The 19,208-nt window shown below is 49.2% G+C and overlaps 2 protein-coding genes and 1 long non-coding RNA gene across 3 annotated transcripts in view; 2 read left to right on the plus strand and 1 right to left on the minus strand.

The window, feature by feature from the left end:
* Positions 1 to 19,208, minus strand: part of LOC127474194 (uncharacterized) — a 102,652-nt gene that overhangs the window by 35,388 nt on the left and 48,056 nt on the right. The window lies entirely within an intron of this gene.
* Positions 1,388 to 4,782, plus strand: LOC127474161 (keratin, type I cytoskeletal 14-like). The gene is made up of 8 exons (XM_051794662.1): positions 1,388 to 1,899; positions 2,460 to 2,542; positions 2,733 to 2,889; positions 3,088 to 3,249; positions 3,422 to 3,547; positions 3,637 to 3,863; positions 4,017 to 4,105; positions 4,526 to 4,782. The coding sequence occupies exons 1-8, from the start codon at positions 1,450 to 1,452 to the stop codon at positions 4,543 to 4,545; spliced, it is 1,314 nt and encodes a 437-aa protein (XP_051650622.1). The 5' UTR covers positions 1,388 to 1,449; the 3' UTR covers positions 4,546 to 4,782.
* LOC127474163 (keratin, type I cytoskeletal 16-like) lies at positions 8,111 to 11,947 on the plus strand. Its single transcript, XM_051794664.1, has 8 exons — positions 8,111 to 8,665; positions 9,481 to 9,563; positions 9,704 to 9,860; positions 10,059 to 10,220; positions 10,393 to 10,518; positions 10,608 to 10,834; positions 11,367 to 11,446; positions 11,766 to 11,947. The coding sequence occupies exons 1-8, from the start codon at positions 8,216 to 8,218 to the stop codon at positions 11,783 to 11,785; spliced, it is 1,305 nt and encodes a 434-aa protein (XP_051650624.1). The 5' UTR covers positions 8,111 to 8,215; the 3' UTR covers positions 11,786 to 11,947.

Below are 19,208 nucleotides of genomic sequence, written 5' to 3' on the forward strand. Positions count from 1 at the left end.
TTTGTTTTTTAATAATGTGCCAGATACTCTCGTGAGCTGAGCTCTGAGACCCAACAGACAAATATCAGCCCAGAATGGGATAACAGAGCTAAGGGTGAACACAACTGCAGTCAGAGAGGGGAAGGAGCTTATTTCTTCTCCTGTAATATGGAATCTCTTCCTAGAATGCTCCCAGGTTGAACCCATCCTGCCTTTCTGTGGATAACCTGATTTTGAGGTAGCAGTTCACAGCAGGCCCCACCAGCTCCTTGTGCTTCCCTTCACAGCCCAGCGACTCGTCTGCAGGAGCCGCAGAGCCGACGTTTAACACACAGCTGGAAACCTGAGGGTTTGTTTCCATGCAAGGCTTTGCTCAGCTTCCCAGCAGCTTGATTAGTAAAGGTGGAAAAAGCAGTTCACTGCACATCCCCTATTGCACAGGCAGTGGAAAAAAGTACACAAGTGTTTCTGACTCTGCTGGGTGGTGCAAGATGTTGCAAAACACCCTTCACTGTAACAAGCTCAGGTAATGATTATATTTTGTCAGATCTAATCTTTGGCACTTTTCATCAAAAATTATTTTTTCACCATATTATATAATTCAGGGACTTATTCTGAGAAATGACTATTTTAATATGGTTATGAAAATGCACAAAGTCAAATATTTCTCCTCTCAATTTCCTCTGAGTCCATTTAAAACACTTTAAAAAAAATTAGGAGCTCTTTGATAGGAAAAGATTTAGTATGTTTTCCCTCACACAATACTACTTTTGTGGCTGTCACCTGGTTTTCTTCAAGAAGAAAAAGGACTGTGATTCCCATCCTGCACATTCAGAGAAAGCTGAATGCCAGCAGGACCTTCATCAATACAAGTGACAAGAGAGTGAAAAATTCACAGTGAAGTTCTTCTCTAAAACAGACATGAGAATGCAGTTTTAAAAGTTTTTATTTCAGGGAATTAAAGAAGATTTCTAAATAGCTAATGCATATTTGAAATAAATCAAGAATGAAGACTCCCTTGGACATTGTGATCACAGGAGGATGACCAAAGCTGAACTACTGAGTTTCACCACACAGAAAGCTGAAGGAGGCAGACAACAAGGCACAGCCTTTTTTAGCTCCCACTGACAGATTGACAACGCTGGGAGATATTCTATTTTTCAACAAAATATCCAACGAGGAGCCACCTACATAAAATTATAGTGCAGCTTGATGTGAATCAACACAGACATACTTCCACCGAATGGTAATGCCTTTTACTTACCTCAGACTAGATTCCCTTAGCACATCATTTTTTGGCACAAGCACTGGGGCTGGCAAAGCCCATGGGAAGCTGGACTGCCTGGCAGGTGACACCCACCCAGCCAGGTATAAAGAGCCACCGGCGAGGACGCCCCACTGCACTTGCCTTCCCTGTCTCTCGCTGTGCACAGCTTTGCTTCTGGGGCTGGATATCTGATCCCTTCCACCATGAGCTGCAGCATCAAGAGAACATCCAGCACCTCGTACCGGAGCGGAGGAGGAGGAGGAGGAGGCGGCTGTGGAGGCAGCAGCGGCCGGAGCTCCTCGGTGTCCTGCCGGCGCTACGCCTCCTCCGTGGTCGGCGGGGGCAGCTACGGCGGGGCAGCGTGCGGGGGCTACGGGGGCGGCCTGAGCGGGGCCGGCCTGGCCGGGAGCTATGGGGGGGGCTTTTCAGGGGGCTTCTGTGCAGGGGGGGACCTGCTCCTGGGCGGCAATGAGAAGGTCACCATGCAGAACCTCAACGACCGCCTGGCCAGTTACCTGGACAAGGTGCGAAGGCTGGAGGAGGAGAACGCTCAGTTCGAGCACCACATCCGCGAGTGGTACAGGAAACAAGCTCCCAGCGTTTCCAAGGACTACAGCTCCTACTACCAGACCATTGAACAACTCCAGAATCAGGTAGGATGGCCCCAGCTAGCGTGGCTCCATCACCACATGCTCTTCTCTCCTGTGAGTTCTTCCTCCTCCCTCCTTCCTCTTTCCTGAAATCCCACGCTGTGCAGGTGGGTCAAACCAGTCATGGGTGGTTTCCAGTGGTTCCCTCTGCTCCCACCCGGTTCAGCTGGATGGAGTGCAAAGCCACAGCACCTGGATGGCAGGATCTGAGCTCCCTTTGTCCCTGCACACTCCTACAGACACCAGGTGGAGGACTGAGGTCTTGCCTTATGATAGGTTTACATGGTACCAAGAAAATAGAATAATGGACCAGGAAGAAGCGTGATACAGGGAAAGGGCTGAACACACTCCCTGGGACACACAGGGAACTGTCTCTAACTGGAGAGGAGGAAGTAAAGAGCAGGGATTTGGGTGGATGTGTGATAGCACAAGTTTCCTTGAAAAGCAAATTTGGAGCATCACCCTCGCACATGGTCCCTGCATTAATGCAGGAAGCAATTCCAAGACCCACAACAAAACCCTGCCAAAGCTTTGGGGCTTCTTTCTACCTTCCGGTTTTGCAGATCATTTCTGCCACTGTGGACAACAACAGGCTGCTGCTGGACATCGACAACAGCAAGATGACTGCCGAGGACTTCCGAATGAAGTGAGTACCTCCCTGTGAACCTCGTGTGCCTGTCCAATCCTGCTCAGCATCTCAGGAGACAAGGCAGCAATGCCCTGGGTGGTGGTACTGACTCCTCCAGTGTTACTGGGATACTGGCCTTGGAAGGATGTGTGCTAGTGACTGTCAGCATCTCATTTACCCATTTCTCTGACTCTCTTGTGTGACACAGGTATGAGAATGAGCTGGTCATCCGTCAGACCGTGGAGGCTGACATCAATGGCTTGAGAAATCTCATGGATGACCTGACTCTGGTTAGATCTTCCCTGGAATCTGAGCTGGAGTCCTTGAAGGATGAGCTGATTGCCCTGAAGAGAAACCATGAGGAGGTACAATCCAATGACAAACAGCACAGCCAAGGCACCACCCTTGGATTCTTCAGCTTCCCACCCTCACACATGGAGTCAATTCCACCTTAGGCCAAGGGATTGTCACTCCTTTTTTACCTTGATACCGCTTTGCCCACAGTCTCCAGCACAAGAAATGACCTGTGTGTGCTCTTGTGTCTCTGTCTGGACTCCCTGCAGGAAATGAGGCAGCTCCAGTCTCAGACTGGTGGGGATGTGAGTGTGGAGGTCAATGCTGCCCCTGGAGAGGACTTGACAAAGATCCTGAATGACCTGAGAAGTGAATACGAGCAGATCATCGACAGGAACCGCAGGGAGGTGGAGCAGTGGTATGAAGTCAAGGTAGGTGGCAATGCCCAGAGAGGAGTCCCCTCCGGTGGCACAGCCCAGGCCCGCGGGCACCGGGACAGGATGAAAGGGAGAGGCTCCCTGCAGAGCTGAGCTCTCCCTCAGCAAACCTGCTCCCCCAGGGGATGCTGTGGCTCAGAAGGTGTCCCTGGCTTTGCCCCCGCAGATCGAAGAAGTCAATCGCCAGGTCACCTCCAGCAGCCAGGACATGCAGAGCAGCAGCCACCAGCTCACGGAGCTGCGGCGCGAGATGCAGAACCTGGAGATCGAGCTGCAGGCGCAGCTCAGCACGGTACGTGGGCAGGGGCTGGGCCTGCCCTGCTGGGGCTGGGCACGGAGCACCACAGCTCCCCTCCTCAACTCCTGTCTTTGCCCTCCCAGAAAAACTCCCTGGAGAACTCCTTGGCAGAAACCGAGACTCGCTACGGCTGCCTGCTGCAACAGATCCAGGCGCAGATCCACTCTGTGGAGGAGGAGCTGGCCAGCATCCGCTGTGAGATGGAGGGTCAGAGCCAGGAGTACAAGATGCTGCTGGGCATCAAGACCCGCCTGGAGCAGGAGATCCAGCAGTACCGGGCACTGCTGCAGGAGGGCCAGCAGGACCTTGTGTATGTATTCCATATTGTAGCAAGGGAATAGCAAGAAATCCTTGTGTACTTATTTGCCAACAGAGACTTCTTGTCCCTGGAGCATCAACATCTTTTTTGACCAAATATCTGGTGTTACTGGGTTTTTCTGAATTGATTACTCTCCTTTTGCAGTGCCTCCCAAGGTGCTTTCCAAGGAGGTGGAAAATCCTCCCAGTCATATTCTGCTTCCTACTCCCATTCCCAGTGTGGGGACATGGCAGGTAAGACAACGCTTTGTAAGGATGTGGTTATTAGTGGGTTACATCTGCCCCAATGGCTGCAATGTAGTTTGTAAGAAAAAAGATTTGTAGTTTGGGCTGGGCAAGATTCCCAGATCCATTAACCTGGGAGTGAGAGAACCTCAGTACTCTGTTACGGAGGAATCAGGCATTAAAATACAGCAAGTTTTGTCCTTCCCTCTACCTAATTATAAAATATAGACCATAAACTTTACGAGATGGGTTATGCTTTTTTGCTCATCGGAATAATAAAAAAAATACAGTTCTGAGAAAGTGCCCAGGGCGCTGCTGGCACGGAGCCTCTGCCCCTGTGCTGCTGACACAGTGTCAGGTGTGAGGATCCCCTCAGCAGGAATGCTCAGATTTCCTCTCAAGGCGATGATTTGCTCGGTGTTCACACAGGGCAGTCAAGAGTGTGTTAGAGCAGCGGCAGCGACCCCGACAGCGTCCAGCGAGAGACGGAGCCCGGCACTTGTGCAGCACGGCCGGGGCAGCGGGAAGGGCTCGGGACCGGAGCCTGCTCACCTGCCCCAGCCCCCCGTCCCCCGCCCTGCAGTGCTTGGCTTACTCACTTGGTCTGTGGCAACTGCTTCTTGGTTTAAGGGCTCACACTCTGCTCGAAACTCTTCTCTAATAAACCTTTACTTCTGCAACGCAAATCACAACCACGTGTCTGAGAAAGTGAATTCAGCCAACCCGGGGTGGGTCCTCCCCCAGCTCACCCCTCAAACACGGGCTGTGCGGTGGTTCTGGGTGACTCGATCCCGGGACAATCCATTTTGCACTAAGGAAATGGTCACGGTGCTGAGATAAAATCTCCAAGCAAAGGGAAGAATTGTGAGCGTGGCTGTGTGAGGTGTGACAGATCCAGGCTCTGCCTGAGGGAACTGCCAGGTGACACTGTCACAACTCTGCTCAAAAGCAGGAGGTGTAAGGTTGAATGAATGATGTGAGTGAAAGGAGAAAGAAAATACCAACGTTGGGGAACTCAGAAGATTCTTTAATTAACTGTTAATGTACTAAACTGTGTTCAATGGTACTATTGTGACAGATATCTGAGTCCCTCAGTCTCATCCCAGCTGGAGTCCTATGGGAAGGTGTGACTCAGGAGAGGTTGTTCCAGTATGTAGGGGCTTCCTCACAAGTATTTCTACACCTCTGACTGTGCAGACAATCACATATTGCTGCCTTCTGTTGGGAAATACAGACAACAATGCAATGGGCCTGTTTCCTTTAGTGTCATGCACCAAAAACATTCCTATATTTTATGATAGAAATTTCAATTTAAATACTGATTTAATACCCAATATATAAAGTGATGTAAAGCAAATGTAAATATGACTTTGGTGTCCAAAGGCTGCCAGAACTCACTCAAGTCTCAGCTGTACTTCCTGTACCAAAGCTGGTGAGGGACACATCTCTTTTGAGGCAGGATTATGTAGCCTTGAACTACAGTTAATGTGTATAAGTAAGCACTTAATGCATACAGGTAAGCTCTCATGTGACAGGAGTCACATAAGAGAAAAATGAGCCCAGAATGTGGGTCTGTGGAAACCATTCAGCTCTGGATGAACTGAAGAAACACATCCCTGAGCAATGCTGCAGGGAGAGGGGTGATGGATGAGGAAAGCACACATGGAGTTCCTGATGAAACTCCTGGGAGTAGCACTCTTCTTACCAAGACCACAGTTGACTCATTTGCTGTAAAACAATTAATTACCAGTAATTGTTTCTGAGGTTGTCCTCTCCCTCTCGTGTGACTGAAGACATATACCCAGTAATGCATCACAGCTTCTGGGGAAACCACAGACTGCTTTTAGTTCCTTTGCCAGTTCAGAGTATCTGCTTGTGGCTCCACATCCAATTTCACCAGTGAGTAAACAGCACTGGGAAAGGATCCACAGCACTCCCACTTCAACCAAACCTCTGACTTACAGAGGTCCATGGGGTGCATTGTGAGCCAAAGGCCTGCCAGGGGAAGATGTGATTTCAAAGCTCTCACAGCCCCTCTGGAGGGTTGAGGAGCCTCAACACCTTCTACAGCAGAACGTCTGAGCTGCCTCTGCCCTTGCAGGGACTGTGGGAGGACCTGAACAGCCCCAGCTCTTCTGGCTGGTGATGTAAATCAGTGTGTCCAAACTGACTCACAGCAGCCAACTCCAGCCAAGAGCCGTGTCCACAGGATGGTGACAAGAAATGCACAGGGAGACAAGGAAATGCCCCCGAGTTACAGAACAGAAGGTCTGAAGTTTAAGTGTTTGGGATGCAGCTACAGCAATAAGGATGGTTAGATCAGCTGTTTGAAATGAGAAGAGAGGGACAGAGGGACAGAGAAAAGGCTCCTGGTGATGGTATGAAATTACAGCATTGGGAAATGTCAGGAATTGTTGTGATGAAACGGTGCCGAGAAGGAGATACAAAGTCAACACCTCTGGCACTAAGGCCAGTCAGCAATAAATACCTCATAGGGGAGAATAAAAGTGCATTTCAACAATCTAATGAGGAAAATATGACTAAGGAATCACACCCTGTGAGAAAATAATTTTTATTTTTTAATAATGATGACTCAGTCGCAATAACATATGCAAAGCAACTGGTTCTGACGTGCAGATAATTAGAGAGATACCAATAAAACAACAATCATAATTATGCAGATCAAAGGATTACATTATCTGTGATCCAGGGGTGGTGGTGTGTCAAGAAAGAGGGCGAATGGCTTTCCATGATTCTTCAGCTGGCCATGACACACGTTAGTAACTTCCATGGGTCTCATAAACGCTGTGGTAGGAGAGAAAATGCTGCTGGAGACACAAGTGCAGGGGGTGTGTAACACTGTAAATGGAGAAACCATTTGGAGAACTCTTCCCAAGAAGGGTTCAGCACATCCTGCCCCCTCACGGGAACGGTGCAGTTGTGCAGCACCGAGGGACAAAAGACTCAAGGTAAGGAGGGTCTAGAGGGTCATCACAGCTGCCTCTGTTACACAAGGATAAAATGCCCACCATCAACTGACCAAGGTCAATCTTGAAACTCTTTCTCTCTTCCACCCAAAGTTCCTGCAATGGAAGCACCTCCAGACCCTTCTGCCTTCTGTAGGTAAAAAGCTCCTCTTAGTTTTCAGGCCAGACTCACTCATATCCAGACTGTGCCCTTTCCTACATGGACAACAGGACTGTCCTGGATTTCAAACGGCCCCAGTACCTCCTTCCTCAAGAGCTGGCTGATAATCATCTCAGCCTCCACCTGGCCAAGATGAATCCTTTCCTCTCCCAGCACACAGCCAGTAAAGCCCTATAGATTTTACACACCTATTTCAGTTTAAAGTAGTCTCTGAGTGATTGGAAATTTGCACAAAATGTTAAAAAATCACAGCTTTAAAATGACATCATCGAATGCCCATCACTGTGCGTGAGACGAGGGTTTCCCAGAAGTGGCACCACCCGAGTCTGGTGAGAACACAAAGAGCATTGCTGCTTCTAAGGTCACTCTACTGTGATTTACCACTGAGTACCCTGAGAGACAGTACCCATGCTGAGCTCTCCTTTAGAGAGAAAGACCAAAACTCTTAGAGATTTTGTTTCCAGAACTGGCAGTTCAACAGGAAAACTGGAACCAGCCTCACGCACAGGGTGCCTGAGTTCATTCTTCTCCAACTCTGACATTAAAGCAGAGTAACCAGGTGGTGCTTTCACCACCTGTTTTGAGGACAAAAAAATTACTCCAAAGAACAAAGAACAACTATTAAAATGAGTCTCACTCATTAAGTAGCCAGCAACAATCTATCTGCAACAAAATCTAACTCACAGCCACCCACCCGAAATTGCAGTGCAGGCTTGGTGTGAATCAGCATGCAAACACAGTACCTGGGGGGAGGGCTGACCCAAGCCCCAAAAGAAATTCCCCTTAGCACATCACTTCCAGTGTAAGCACTGGGGCTGGCAAAGCCCATGGGAAGCTGGACTGCCTGGCAGGTGACACCCACCCAGCCAGGTATAAAGAGCCACCGGCGAGGACGCCCCACTGCACTTGCCTTCCCTGTCTCTCGCTGTGCACAGCTTTGCTTCTGGGGCTGGATATCTGATCCCTTCCACCATGAGCTGCAGCATCAAGAGAACATCCAGCACCTCATGCCGGAGCGGAGGAGGAGGAGGAGGAGGCGGCTGTGGAGGCAGCAGCGGCCGGAGCTCCTCGGTGTCCTGCCGGCGCTACGCCTCCTCCGTGGTCGGCGGGGGCAGCTACGGCGGGGCAGCGTGCGGGGGCTACGGGGGCGGCCTGAGCGGGGCCGGCCTGGTTGGGGGCTACGGGGGGGGCTTTTCAGGGGGCTTCTCCGCGGGGGGGGACCTGCTCCTGGGCGGCAATGAGAAGGTCACCATGCAGAACCTCAACGACCGCCTGGCCAGTTACCTGGACAAGGTGCGAAGGCTGGAGGAGGAGAACGCTCAGTTCGAGCACCACATCCGCGAGTGGTACAGGAAACAAGCTCCCAGTGTTTCCAAGGACTACAGCTCCTACTACCAGACCATTGAACAACTCCAGAATCAGGTAGGATGGCCCCAGCTAGCGTGGCTCCATCACCACATGCTCTTCTCTCCTGTGAGGTCTTCCTCCTTCCTCTGTCCTCCTCGCTCTTTCCCCTGGCCCTGGGCTCCACCCCCTGCAGGATGGCCATTCTGGTGGTACTGCAGACATAAATCCACTGAGCTGCTCCTCCCATCCCTTGGGTGAGCAAACCCCCACAGCACCCACAGGCAAAAGGGACGTGCTCCAGAAGCACAGCCTGAGGCCCCAGGGAGCTCCAGCAGCCCCAGACGCGCTGGCACACGGAAATCCCACGCTGTGCAGGTGTCTCCAAAGCAGTTGTGGGTGGTTTCCAGTGCTTTCCTCTGCTCCCACCCGGTTCAGCTGGATGGAGTGCAAAGCCACAGCACCTGGATGGCAGGATCTGAGCTCCCTTTGTCCCTGCACACTCCTACAGACAGCAAGTAGAGGACCAAGGTCTTCCCTCACAATCATCTTTTTTCATAATGAGATGAGTTACCGCATCAGGGGCAAAGCCTACACTGCCTCCTACACCCAGAGTGCAGAACCCACTTGGGGTGGGTGATCTCCCAGCATAACTGTTCTTCTGTTCTTTCCCCCATCAATATACTCTTTCATCAGAATGTTTGCAAAGCCAAAATCTTCACACACTAGTCCCTGTCATAGAGCATTTCAACAACGTTCTGCGGCCCCTGCACTACTGCAGGAAACAATTCCGAGACCCACAACAACACCCTGCCAAAGCTCTGGGTCTTCTTTGTTCTTGTCCTGGAAATCTAGGACACAGAAAGATTTGTCTCCGCCCTCCTCTTCTGCAGATCATTTCTGCCACTGTGGACAACAACAAAATGATCCTGGACATCGATAACAGCAAGATGACTGCCGAGGACTTCCGAATGAAGTGAGTACTTCCCTGTGAACCCCGACTCTCTCAGGCTGTGAATTTTACGAGACTTGTGAATGGAGGGGCTGGTGCCCTGTCCAAATGATCGAGCATTGCAGTGGAACGAATGTGTAACGCTTCTCTTTCCTTTGGTGCAGGTATGAGAATGAGCTGGTCATCCGTCAGACCGTGGAGGCTGACATCAATGGTTTGAGAAACATCCTGGATGATCTCACTAGGACTCGGTCTTCCCTGGAATCCGAGCTGGAGACCTTGAAGGATGAGCTGATTGCCCTGAAGAGAAACCATGAGGAGGTACGATCCAATGACAAACAGCACAGCCAAGGCACCACCCTTGGATTCTTCAGCTTCCCACCCTCACACATGGAGTCAATTCCACCTTAGGCCAAGGGATTGTCGCTCCTTTTTTACCTTGATACCGCTTTGCCCACAGTCTCCAGCACAAGAAATGACCTGTGTGTGCTCTTGTGTCTCTGTCTGGACTCCCTGCAGGAAATGAGGCAGCTCCAGTCTCAGACTGGTGGGGATGTGAGTGTGGAGGTCAATGCTGCCCCTGGAGAGGACTTGACAAAGATCCTGAATGACCTGAGAAGTGAATACGAGCAGATCATCGACAGGAACCGCAGGGAGGTGGAGCAGTGGTATGAAGTCAAGGTAGGTGGCAATGCCCAGAGAGGAGTCCCCTCCGGTGGCACAGCCCAGGCCCGCGGGCACCGGGACAGGATGAAAGGGAGAGGCTCCCTGCAGAGCTGAGCTCTCCCTCAGCAAACCTGCTCCCCCAGGGGATGCTGTGGCTCAGAAGGTGTCCCTGGCTTTGCCCCTGCAGATCGAAGAAGTCAATCGCCAGGTCACCTCCAGCAGCCAGGACATGCAGAGCAGCAGCCACCAGCTCACGGAGCTGCGGCGCGAGATGCAGAACCTGGAGATCGAGCTGCAGGCGCAGCTCAGCACGGTACGTGGGCAGGGGCTGGGCCTGCCCTGCTGGGGCTGGGCACGGAGCACCACAGCTCCCCTCCTCAACTCCTGTCTTTGCCCTCCCAGAAAAACTCCCTGGAGAACTCCTTGGCAGAAACCGAGACTCGCTACGGCTGCCTGCTGCAACAGATCCAGGCGCAGATCCACTCTGTGGAGGAGGAGCTGGCCAGCATCCGCTGTGAGATGGAGGGTCAGAGCCAGGAGTACAAGATGCTGCTGGGCATCAAGACTCGCCTGGAGCAGGAGATCCAGCAGTACCGGGCGCTGCTGCAGGAGGGGCAGCAGGACCTTGTGTACGTACTCCGTTTGCAAATAAGGGCACAAAGTCGATCGCAGGCTTTTCTCTCTTAGCACTCATGGAAGACAGAGCAGAATCTTCTACTTGTCTGTAGCTGAAACCTAAATTCAGCAGCTTCTTCACAGCATCTGCATTGAAATGTATCTATCAGAAACTTCATAAGCACGTCACACACCGAGGGAAACACAAAGCAGATTGTTACTGAGAGGTTTTGAGTTAATCAGTTCCTCTTGACCTGTTTGTGTGGAGTGAATTCTGTGAGAGGAATCACCGTGCCAAACTAAACTGTAATGAAGTTCCTGCTGTCAGCAGACAAGCAAGAACAGCTGGAGTGGGAGAGTACAAAGATTATGCTGCAGGAGTGTTTTGCTTTTATAATTTTCTAGGAAAATACAGCTGGAGGGAAGGAAATAAAAATATAAAGAATTATTTGTGAGGTCCAGGAAAAACCAAGCTGTTACACACACTGCATGTGATGTCAGTATGTATTTATTTTTCCCTTTCTTAAAACTCTTTTCCTTTCACAGATCCTGTCAAGGAGGGGGAATGTCCTCCCATTCTCATTCTTCTACTTCCTACTGTCATGGTCAATCTAGTGACAAGGCAGGTAAGAAACATCTTCCAAAGAGGATCCAAACCCATCCTGTTCCCATGCCTTTCACATTTTGTGTTTCATCCCTTTTCCTGTTAATACCAACCTTGTCCTATGACTTCCACATCTGCAATTGCAGCAGGGATTAAACCATTGGCAATCAAAGCTCTTCATTTCAATGTGGTTTGGCTCCAGTTCCAGACACAGGCTGATCTCCTTTCCCATGCTTTTGCTCACAAATGGGTATTTAAATAGCACATAAATAGAAATGTCAGTGCTGCAAGAGACTCTTGATTTCCCCGTCAGAGCAATCAATTCTTCTTTCTTTCCACAGGGCAGTCCAGAGTGTGTTAAGATACGACCGGTGTGTTGGGCTTCCCTGACCCACTCACTGCCATGGGAGCAGCCAGGCCCACAACAATTCCTGGGTTTCTCCTCAGCTGATCTCCTTCTCCCTTTTCATGCCGCCCATCACTGCGATCGCTGTGCCTACACACACATTCCTGCAGTGCACTCACTGCTCTGCTGCGTGACAATGCCTCCAATAAAGCTTTACCTTTCTGCAATGCAAAGAAACTCTGTGTCCAACCGTCTGTTTGGTTCATTAATGTTGTATTTACGTTTAGGTGGAACAAGAGAGATAAACCTTCACAGTGAATTATGTGCTATGGCCCCAAAGAAATGTGTGAACCCTAGCTCAGTTGATGTCTGGATAAAATCCTGGAGATGAATCCACATTAAACTCAAGAGTGACACCTATGGGGAAGAGAAAGCGGGGGGAACCCCTTTTTCATGGCGTATGTTCCAAGGGCTGTACGAGTAGTTCAGTAGTTCAGCAGCTCAACTGAAAAATCAGGACCAATTACAAAATTTCATTAAAATTTTGTCAAATCAAAACCACTTTCCTTTGAGTCACTGAACAAGAAATCAATCCCATCCAGGCAGCCCTCTCCCAGCTTCTAGATGAGAGCTCTGTCTAATCTTGTTCGATAAAGCAAAAGGTCAGATCAGGAAATGAGTGAGGTGTATGAAAGAAGTTCTCCTACTAACTTAATGTTCAGTTGTTGGGATTATTCCTCCTGCTATGTTGGAAAATCCGGGCTCAGGACTTTTATTTGCTAGTTCCATATGAAGGAGTGTGCTTCCCTATTCCATAAGGCCATTCCCAGCTCCATGGCCGTGCAAGCTCTGGGTGGAGGATGGCAGAGTGCAGGCAAGGTTCAAACTTCCTAACCAAGACCATGCTCATGTTATTTGGGCTCAAGAGAGAAAGGTGAAATATTTCAGTCATTTCAAACTTACGGATTCCATTTCAGTGTTTGGTTTGCAGGGCTGAGGAAGTTGCTGAACAGGGTTGGTCACATAGCAGGGGAGTGGCTCCACTGCCACCCTGTCCCAGACCCAGGTGGGTCTCACAAAGCTCGTTGTTCCCTGAACAGCTCCTAAATCACCAACATTTCCTATCCTGTCACACAGCTGTGCACTTGCGCTTCGGTCTGCAAAGAGATCTGGGTCAGGCAAAACAGATTCGGATAACAGGGTAGTTCTTAGTTTAAAAGGCATCAAACTGTTCCATGTTACAATCCAAAGCCGAATTCTGAGCACAGTAGAAAAGAGATGAGTCAGAGAAACTATTTCCTTGGGAAACAAAGGAGGTTTGTAAAGTCAAAGCAGAAATACCTGTCCCTGGAGTCATGACAGGGCTCTCCTGCTCCTGTGCCAGTAACAGACTCTGCTCTCCTTCCGCTCCCTTTTACTTCTCCTATCACCAGTGCTGACCACCTCAAACCCCTCAGCATTAGGCAGCTACAATGGTCTTTGGGATCAAACACCTTCTTCGGCCACAGCTTAACTAGGAAGAATGTTTGTGATCTCAGAAAGGAGCCAACTGTGTTCCAGGCTGTCTGTTGGGAACGCTCTCGACTCTCCCGCTTCCCTTCTGCTCTTTTTTAGGTGGGGCACGCTGGCAGTGCCCGTACAGGCAATGCTGTGGTTGAGCCCAGTTCTGCTCCACTGTTGTGTCCCAGGAACCACAGAAATAGGTCCCACAGCTCCGTACCACGGACAGGATTTATCCGTAGGTGACGGGCAGCGTGTCCGTCTGGGTTGGCTCACACGGCATCCTCTGGTGGCAATTCAGGAAATATACACTAAGATTTGTGACAGAAACTGTTCTAAACAGTCTCCAAATTAAATTCAGCCTCAACCCTAAGACACGGTTTGGCCAAGGAAAGAACAGCTTAAAAAACAGTAAAATCGGCAGGTTTGTATTTTCATTTCGCTCGGGAGGAGGGTGAATCCAAAGGCGCTGTGTTTGACGGCCGGGCCTGCAGGGGGAGCTCGGTGCCGCTCCCGCTTCCCAAGGCCCCAAATCCAGGGATCGTGGCTTTGGGAGGGTTCGAGAGGCTCAGTTCTGGCTTCCCCCTGGATCAGGACGTACCTGCAGGATTAAGACCCACAGCACATGTTTCTTTTTGCAAAGGCAGCTCCTAGGTATGGACAGGTACGACGGCCCAGTGCAGCTCCCAGTGCCTTTGTGCACACTCCTGCCGGGCCATGGCACTCCTGGCCACAAGGAAATGGGAGCACGGAGGTGACACAGCAGATTTCCCTCTCAGCCCACGAGAACTCAAGAACTGAGAAAAGGAATTCTGGCTCGCTGTGCCTGTGACAAAAAGAGAGACGAGAGGAAGCTGCTCCTGTGACATTTCTCACATTTACCAGCCCACCATAACCGTGAAAAATAACAGCAGCCAAGTTAACCAAGTACAAGAGTTCTTGCAGGAAAAATCCTTTCTCTCTGTATTCCAATTAACAATTTCTATTCTTTCACGTCATACATAACACAGTGGAGTGGTAATCCCAACAAACCTCAGAATTCTTTAAGTATTTCCACATTGTGGCTGTTCCATCCCTGGAAGTGTCCAAGGCCAGGTTGGACAGGGTTTGGAGCAACCTGGGCTAGTGGAAGGTGTCCCTGCCCATGGCAGGGGGTGGGACTGGATGGGTGTTAAGGTCCCTTCCAACCCAAACCATTCCATGATTCCCTGATGAAGGCCAAGCACTCTCAGCCACACTGGGGTTGACTCTCAGAGCTGTGTTAGCAGTGCCTAAAGAGAGGTTTCTGCAGGCTGCAATTACTCCTAATGGCTCCGTTTGGGAGCCCACGCTCCACAGCTCCGCCAAGCCTGGCTCCAGGGAACACCTTTCCCTGGCACACCCCTGTGCTCCCAGCCCTGGCTGGGATCAAAGGCACCCACAGCCTCAGTAATCAACATTTTCTTACAACATTCCCAGTGTTAGTTCAGTTCTTTCCCACAACCCGATGTCGATAATTGCCAAAAGTTCACAGCGATCACACGCACACAGAGATTTTAAACAAATGCCAACTGCTCCTGTCTGTTGGAAATGTTAGAAATCATTTCACCAGTTCTTACGTTATTAAAGCTGAATCCATTTGGAAAGAGTGAAAAGGCACATTCCAGTCACTTGCTTTGGTGGCCTTGGGCTGCCCAAAATACAGACAACTGGCACAGACCTCGGTTTTTAATAAAAGGAAGATATTTAAAGCTGAATTGGGGTGTCAGAAGCTGGTGGAAAACCACAGCTCCCAGTTAAGGTAACAGCCTGGGGAGGGACCTGCCTGGTACACGGGGAAAATGCTCCTGGTTGAAAGTGGTACAAAGTGTTAAGAGTAGCCAGAAATCCCCTTCTCCTCCCCTAAAGCTGTGTGGCCAGCCAGGGCAGCCAGAGCCAGGGCTCCCAAGGGCTTTCTGTGGGCTGAGAGTTGCCATGAGAACCACGTGTTTACAAACACTTCCCTGGCAGCAGCTCCCAAACCGGAGGCTCCAGGACTGGCCCTCGCAGAGCAACAGCTGGACTTTCTCACTGAGCCCAAGAGAGATCTGGAGACTCCAAGAATTCCTCTCAAGCAAAACCGAGTATGAAACCGCCTGTAGGATTGGGAAAGCCCAAATCCAAGGATCCATCAGGAGGGTACTAAGAGAGCTCCTTGTTTTCAAATCCAGAACATGTGTTTAAGGCTTGCACAGTAAAATCTCAGCCCTTACTGGAAGCCGTGGTTTATCCCCATGATCAGAATATATTCTTATGAAATTAGAGAGAGAAATAATAATCTATAATTCTGTGAGTACAAATATGTGTGTGTAGACATAAATATATGAGCACATAGATAGAAATAACACACATACAAATGTTTTACAGAATAAAGCAGCTCAGTTCTGCTACGCACCCCATCTACTCTCTGTTTCTCCCAAATCTGGGATGCATTTTTGAGTAGGAATTTTCCACGTGGCCTATGGGAAGATCCCTGTGATAGTTCCAGGCCTCCTCCCTCACTGTGACTGCACTGACGTGGCCAGAGTCCAACACCCAGAGCTCCCCCAGCCCGGGACAGGCTCAGTTTGCCAGGGTTTGGCAGAGCCTCTGCGCTGCCTCCGCCGCTGCCTGCACAAACCTGACTTCTGGAACACGTCATCCTGGCCCTTGGATGCTTGGCTCTTAAATAATACTTTCCAGCCCCATCATACCTTGCTGAGATTTACCAGCCAGATAACAGGTTAAAGGAAGTGTAAAAGTACATCCAGTGAGTTGTCTTTCACTCCTCAGGGCTTGGTGCCCAACTGAGCCTTCCTTCCCACACAGTCTTTAATCACACGATAAGAAAATCTGTTTTATTTTCCTGTCTCAGGTACTTTAGTCCTTTCTGTGCTTTATCATTAGAGTTCTGGACTGATAAAGACTTTGAAGCTGTTTATGTTTCTAGGGTAACAGGGACAATAATGAGGCTTTTCCACACCACAGCCAGTTTCAAGGATTTGCCAAGTATTCACACTGCTTGCAATTACTGAAGTGCTTGAGCTCTTCAGGATCTTTTGCTATTTTCCTCATACTAACCTATTAAAATATTCTATAAATGGCAACCACTGAGAAATTAAATTCTGTAGCTCTGCAGGAGCCTGGGCAGGAATGGTTCCAGTTCAGCTCAAATCATTGATCCATCGTTTCTCTTCTGCCGGGAACGACCCAGAGCCCTGGACAGGAATGGTTTGTCCTGTGTCTTACTCTCCTCATTTCTGTTAACACAGAACCCTTTCATGACCTTATTTCTCACCTCTTTCAATGCAGAAATTGTGCATTCCCACATGCATTCCCCTTCACCACATTCCCTCTACTTTGCAAAAATAGTAATTCTGAGCAAGTTCCCACTGTTGCTCTGCTCTTCCCTCCCCTTCCCCAACCGCTCCCAGCCGTCCCTGCACGTGCTGGGACCTGCCCCTTCAGCACAGAAACATCCTTGTCTCTGAATCTGTTGGCACATTTGGGGACTATATGGCAATGCCAGGTTTGTGAGGATTAAGGAAAAAGATTAATGATGGGCTATAAAAGCCAGACAGGTGAGAAATGTATTCTGGGCAGACATTCACCACAGTTACCTTGCTACCAGCTGCAGATCAGAGCCTGTTGTCATTGGTTCCTCTCACGAGGAAGTTTAAAGAAAAAAATATGGAATTTTGTGCTTGAATTAAAGAGCTGCAAATGTTTCATGCCTGTGGTCTTCAAAAGGGAAGAAAAACATCCCAAGTTGGGATCTTAAGAGGGTCTGTGGCACAATTGGTTGGGAGGGGCAGCCAAAGTTTGGATGAGCAAGAGAAGAGATGGAGACTAAAAATGTGGATGTGAAAAGGCATCACATTATCACTGATGGAAGCAGAGGCAGAAAGGAATAATTACCAGAAGGAACAAACAGTTAAAAATTTAAAAGGTAGATTCAGAATAATAACTCTACATTGCTCATTCATCCACAGAAGCATCACTGGAATTGCAGCCACCAACAAAGCTGGTTAAAATGTCCAGCAAGTTCATTTAACTGGAATTGCATTAGCAACTCCTGGCAGCAAATACAGCAGGATGTGAGAAGAGAGAAGGATGTGCCAGAGTCACTCAAGGGCAAGAAAAAAGAGTTTACAGTTAATAAAACTACCCTGAAACAACAATAATGATTTTATAAAGCAGCAGGGACTGGTAAGGCAGAGCTCATAAAAGTAAAGCAGAACCCAGTGCCAGCCAGGAGCTTGGGTGTGACTGGATGACTTTGCTTGAAAAAATGTGTCTCCCTTCCCCTCTGATAAGGTGCAGATAAAGGAAAATCCCTGTGCTGACCATTCCTTACAGGGCAAAAGCTGACCCTACAATAAATTAGGTTTATGGTACTGGGAGAAAATGAGACCTATGCCGAATGCTAAAAGCACATTCTTTCACTGGCCATACTAAAGGCTTTTCCAAGCATTTAAGTACATGTTCTCACCTTAAAGGAGTCCCTACAAAAACAAACACATGCAGCCATTGAGGTAAAACAGAGATGGAAGTTAAAAGAAAAAACCAAAACCTTTCTGGAAACTTAAAATTCAGTTTTAGCACAAATGCTGTGTGAGGGACTGATTTGGTACTAGAAGTTTATTTGGTGGTACAAATCAGATTAATCCATTTGACAGTGTATCCCAAGCCTTTCCTCTCCTGACATTTTCAGCTGTACTTCCAAACTGCCATGAAGAACTGCAGTTCATTCTTTGGGAGATTCTTCCCTGCCAGCCGATGCCAACCCACCGTGCCTGCAGTACCTGATCAATATTCTGCCAGTGTGACACATGGTGATTGCTGCTTTTACTCAAGGCTTGCAGAGGGAGTGCAGAGGCCTTCCAGATCCACATTTTCATGAGTTGGATCATAGAACAGACGTACATTTCATTTTGCAAAACCCCAAAATACACTGCTTTGAGGTCCTGACGTGGGAGTCCAGGGAATGCTGAAGGAGTACCTAAGGGGAAGGACATTCCTTTCTCCTTGCAGCAGGAGACAAACACCAAAAAGGACACACTGGGATTTGTTCTCCTTTCAGCTTCTTGCACTTCAGTGCAGAAAAGCACATGGACTGATGTTCTTTATGCTCTAACTATGGACTTGAGTATTTAGTGATAAAATAACTGTTCTCCTGCAGCTTTCTCTCTGTCTGCAGGCAGACTGCAGCCTCCTGACACCACCATTCACCTGTTCACAGCCCTTGGAACAGTTACTGGCCAGGCAGGTTTGTCCCACCCGGGGTTGAACAGGACATTCAGGTCTCCAGGAGGAAGGACGTAGTTTCTCTGGCAGCAGCAGTGGCCCTGTGGCTCTGAGGAGAGGCTGCACAGCTTCACTGTACAGGTGGAGAGCTCTCTACAGAGAGGAAAGAACTCAGCTCAATGTCCAGGGCTGAAGTGTGGCACACATCCTGTGTGTATCCAGTGATTTATTGCATCCCTGAGTCACTGCACGGTTCCTGATAGAGGTGATACAGGTGCTGTTTGTTCTTCCCGTGTGCTGTTTGTTCTTCCCCTCCCTGAAGCTGCCCCACAGTTTGACACCTCTGTACACAGGGAGTGCAGCTCTATTGTGTGGCCTGAAATACCTGGAGCATTCTTCATGGGCATAGGAAGGCCTGGCTGCTCCTGAGAGCTGCAAACACTGCCAGGACAGCACTCCCTCTGTCTCCAAAGCACTTCTGGGGAGCTCCAGAACTTTGAAGGGAGTGAGAAGGAAGGAGAGTGGAAGGAAAGCTGTGAGTATCCCCTCGTGTGTTAGGGATGCTTAGGGAGGAGCTTGCAGTAGCAAAAGCTTTTGAAAATCCATCTTGCATAACAGAAGACTTGAAAATTTTAGAAATAACATTTTCATGACTTTCAAAGACCAGAAGACTAAGTGATTCTGTTTCTTCTCA

This window comes from Manacus candei, unplaced genomic scaffold (genome assembly GCF_025592945.1).
Source record: "Manacus candei isolate 608988 ecotype Guabito, Panama unplaced genomic scaffold, ASM2559294v1 h1tg000040l, whole genome shotgun sequence".
NCBI lineage: Eukaryota > Metazoa > Chordata > Aves > Passeriformes > Pipridae > Manacus > Manacus candei.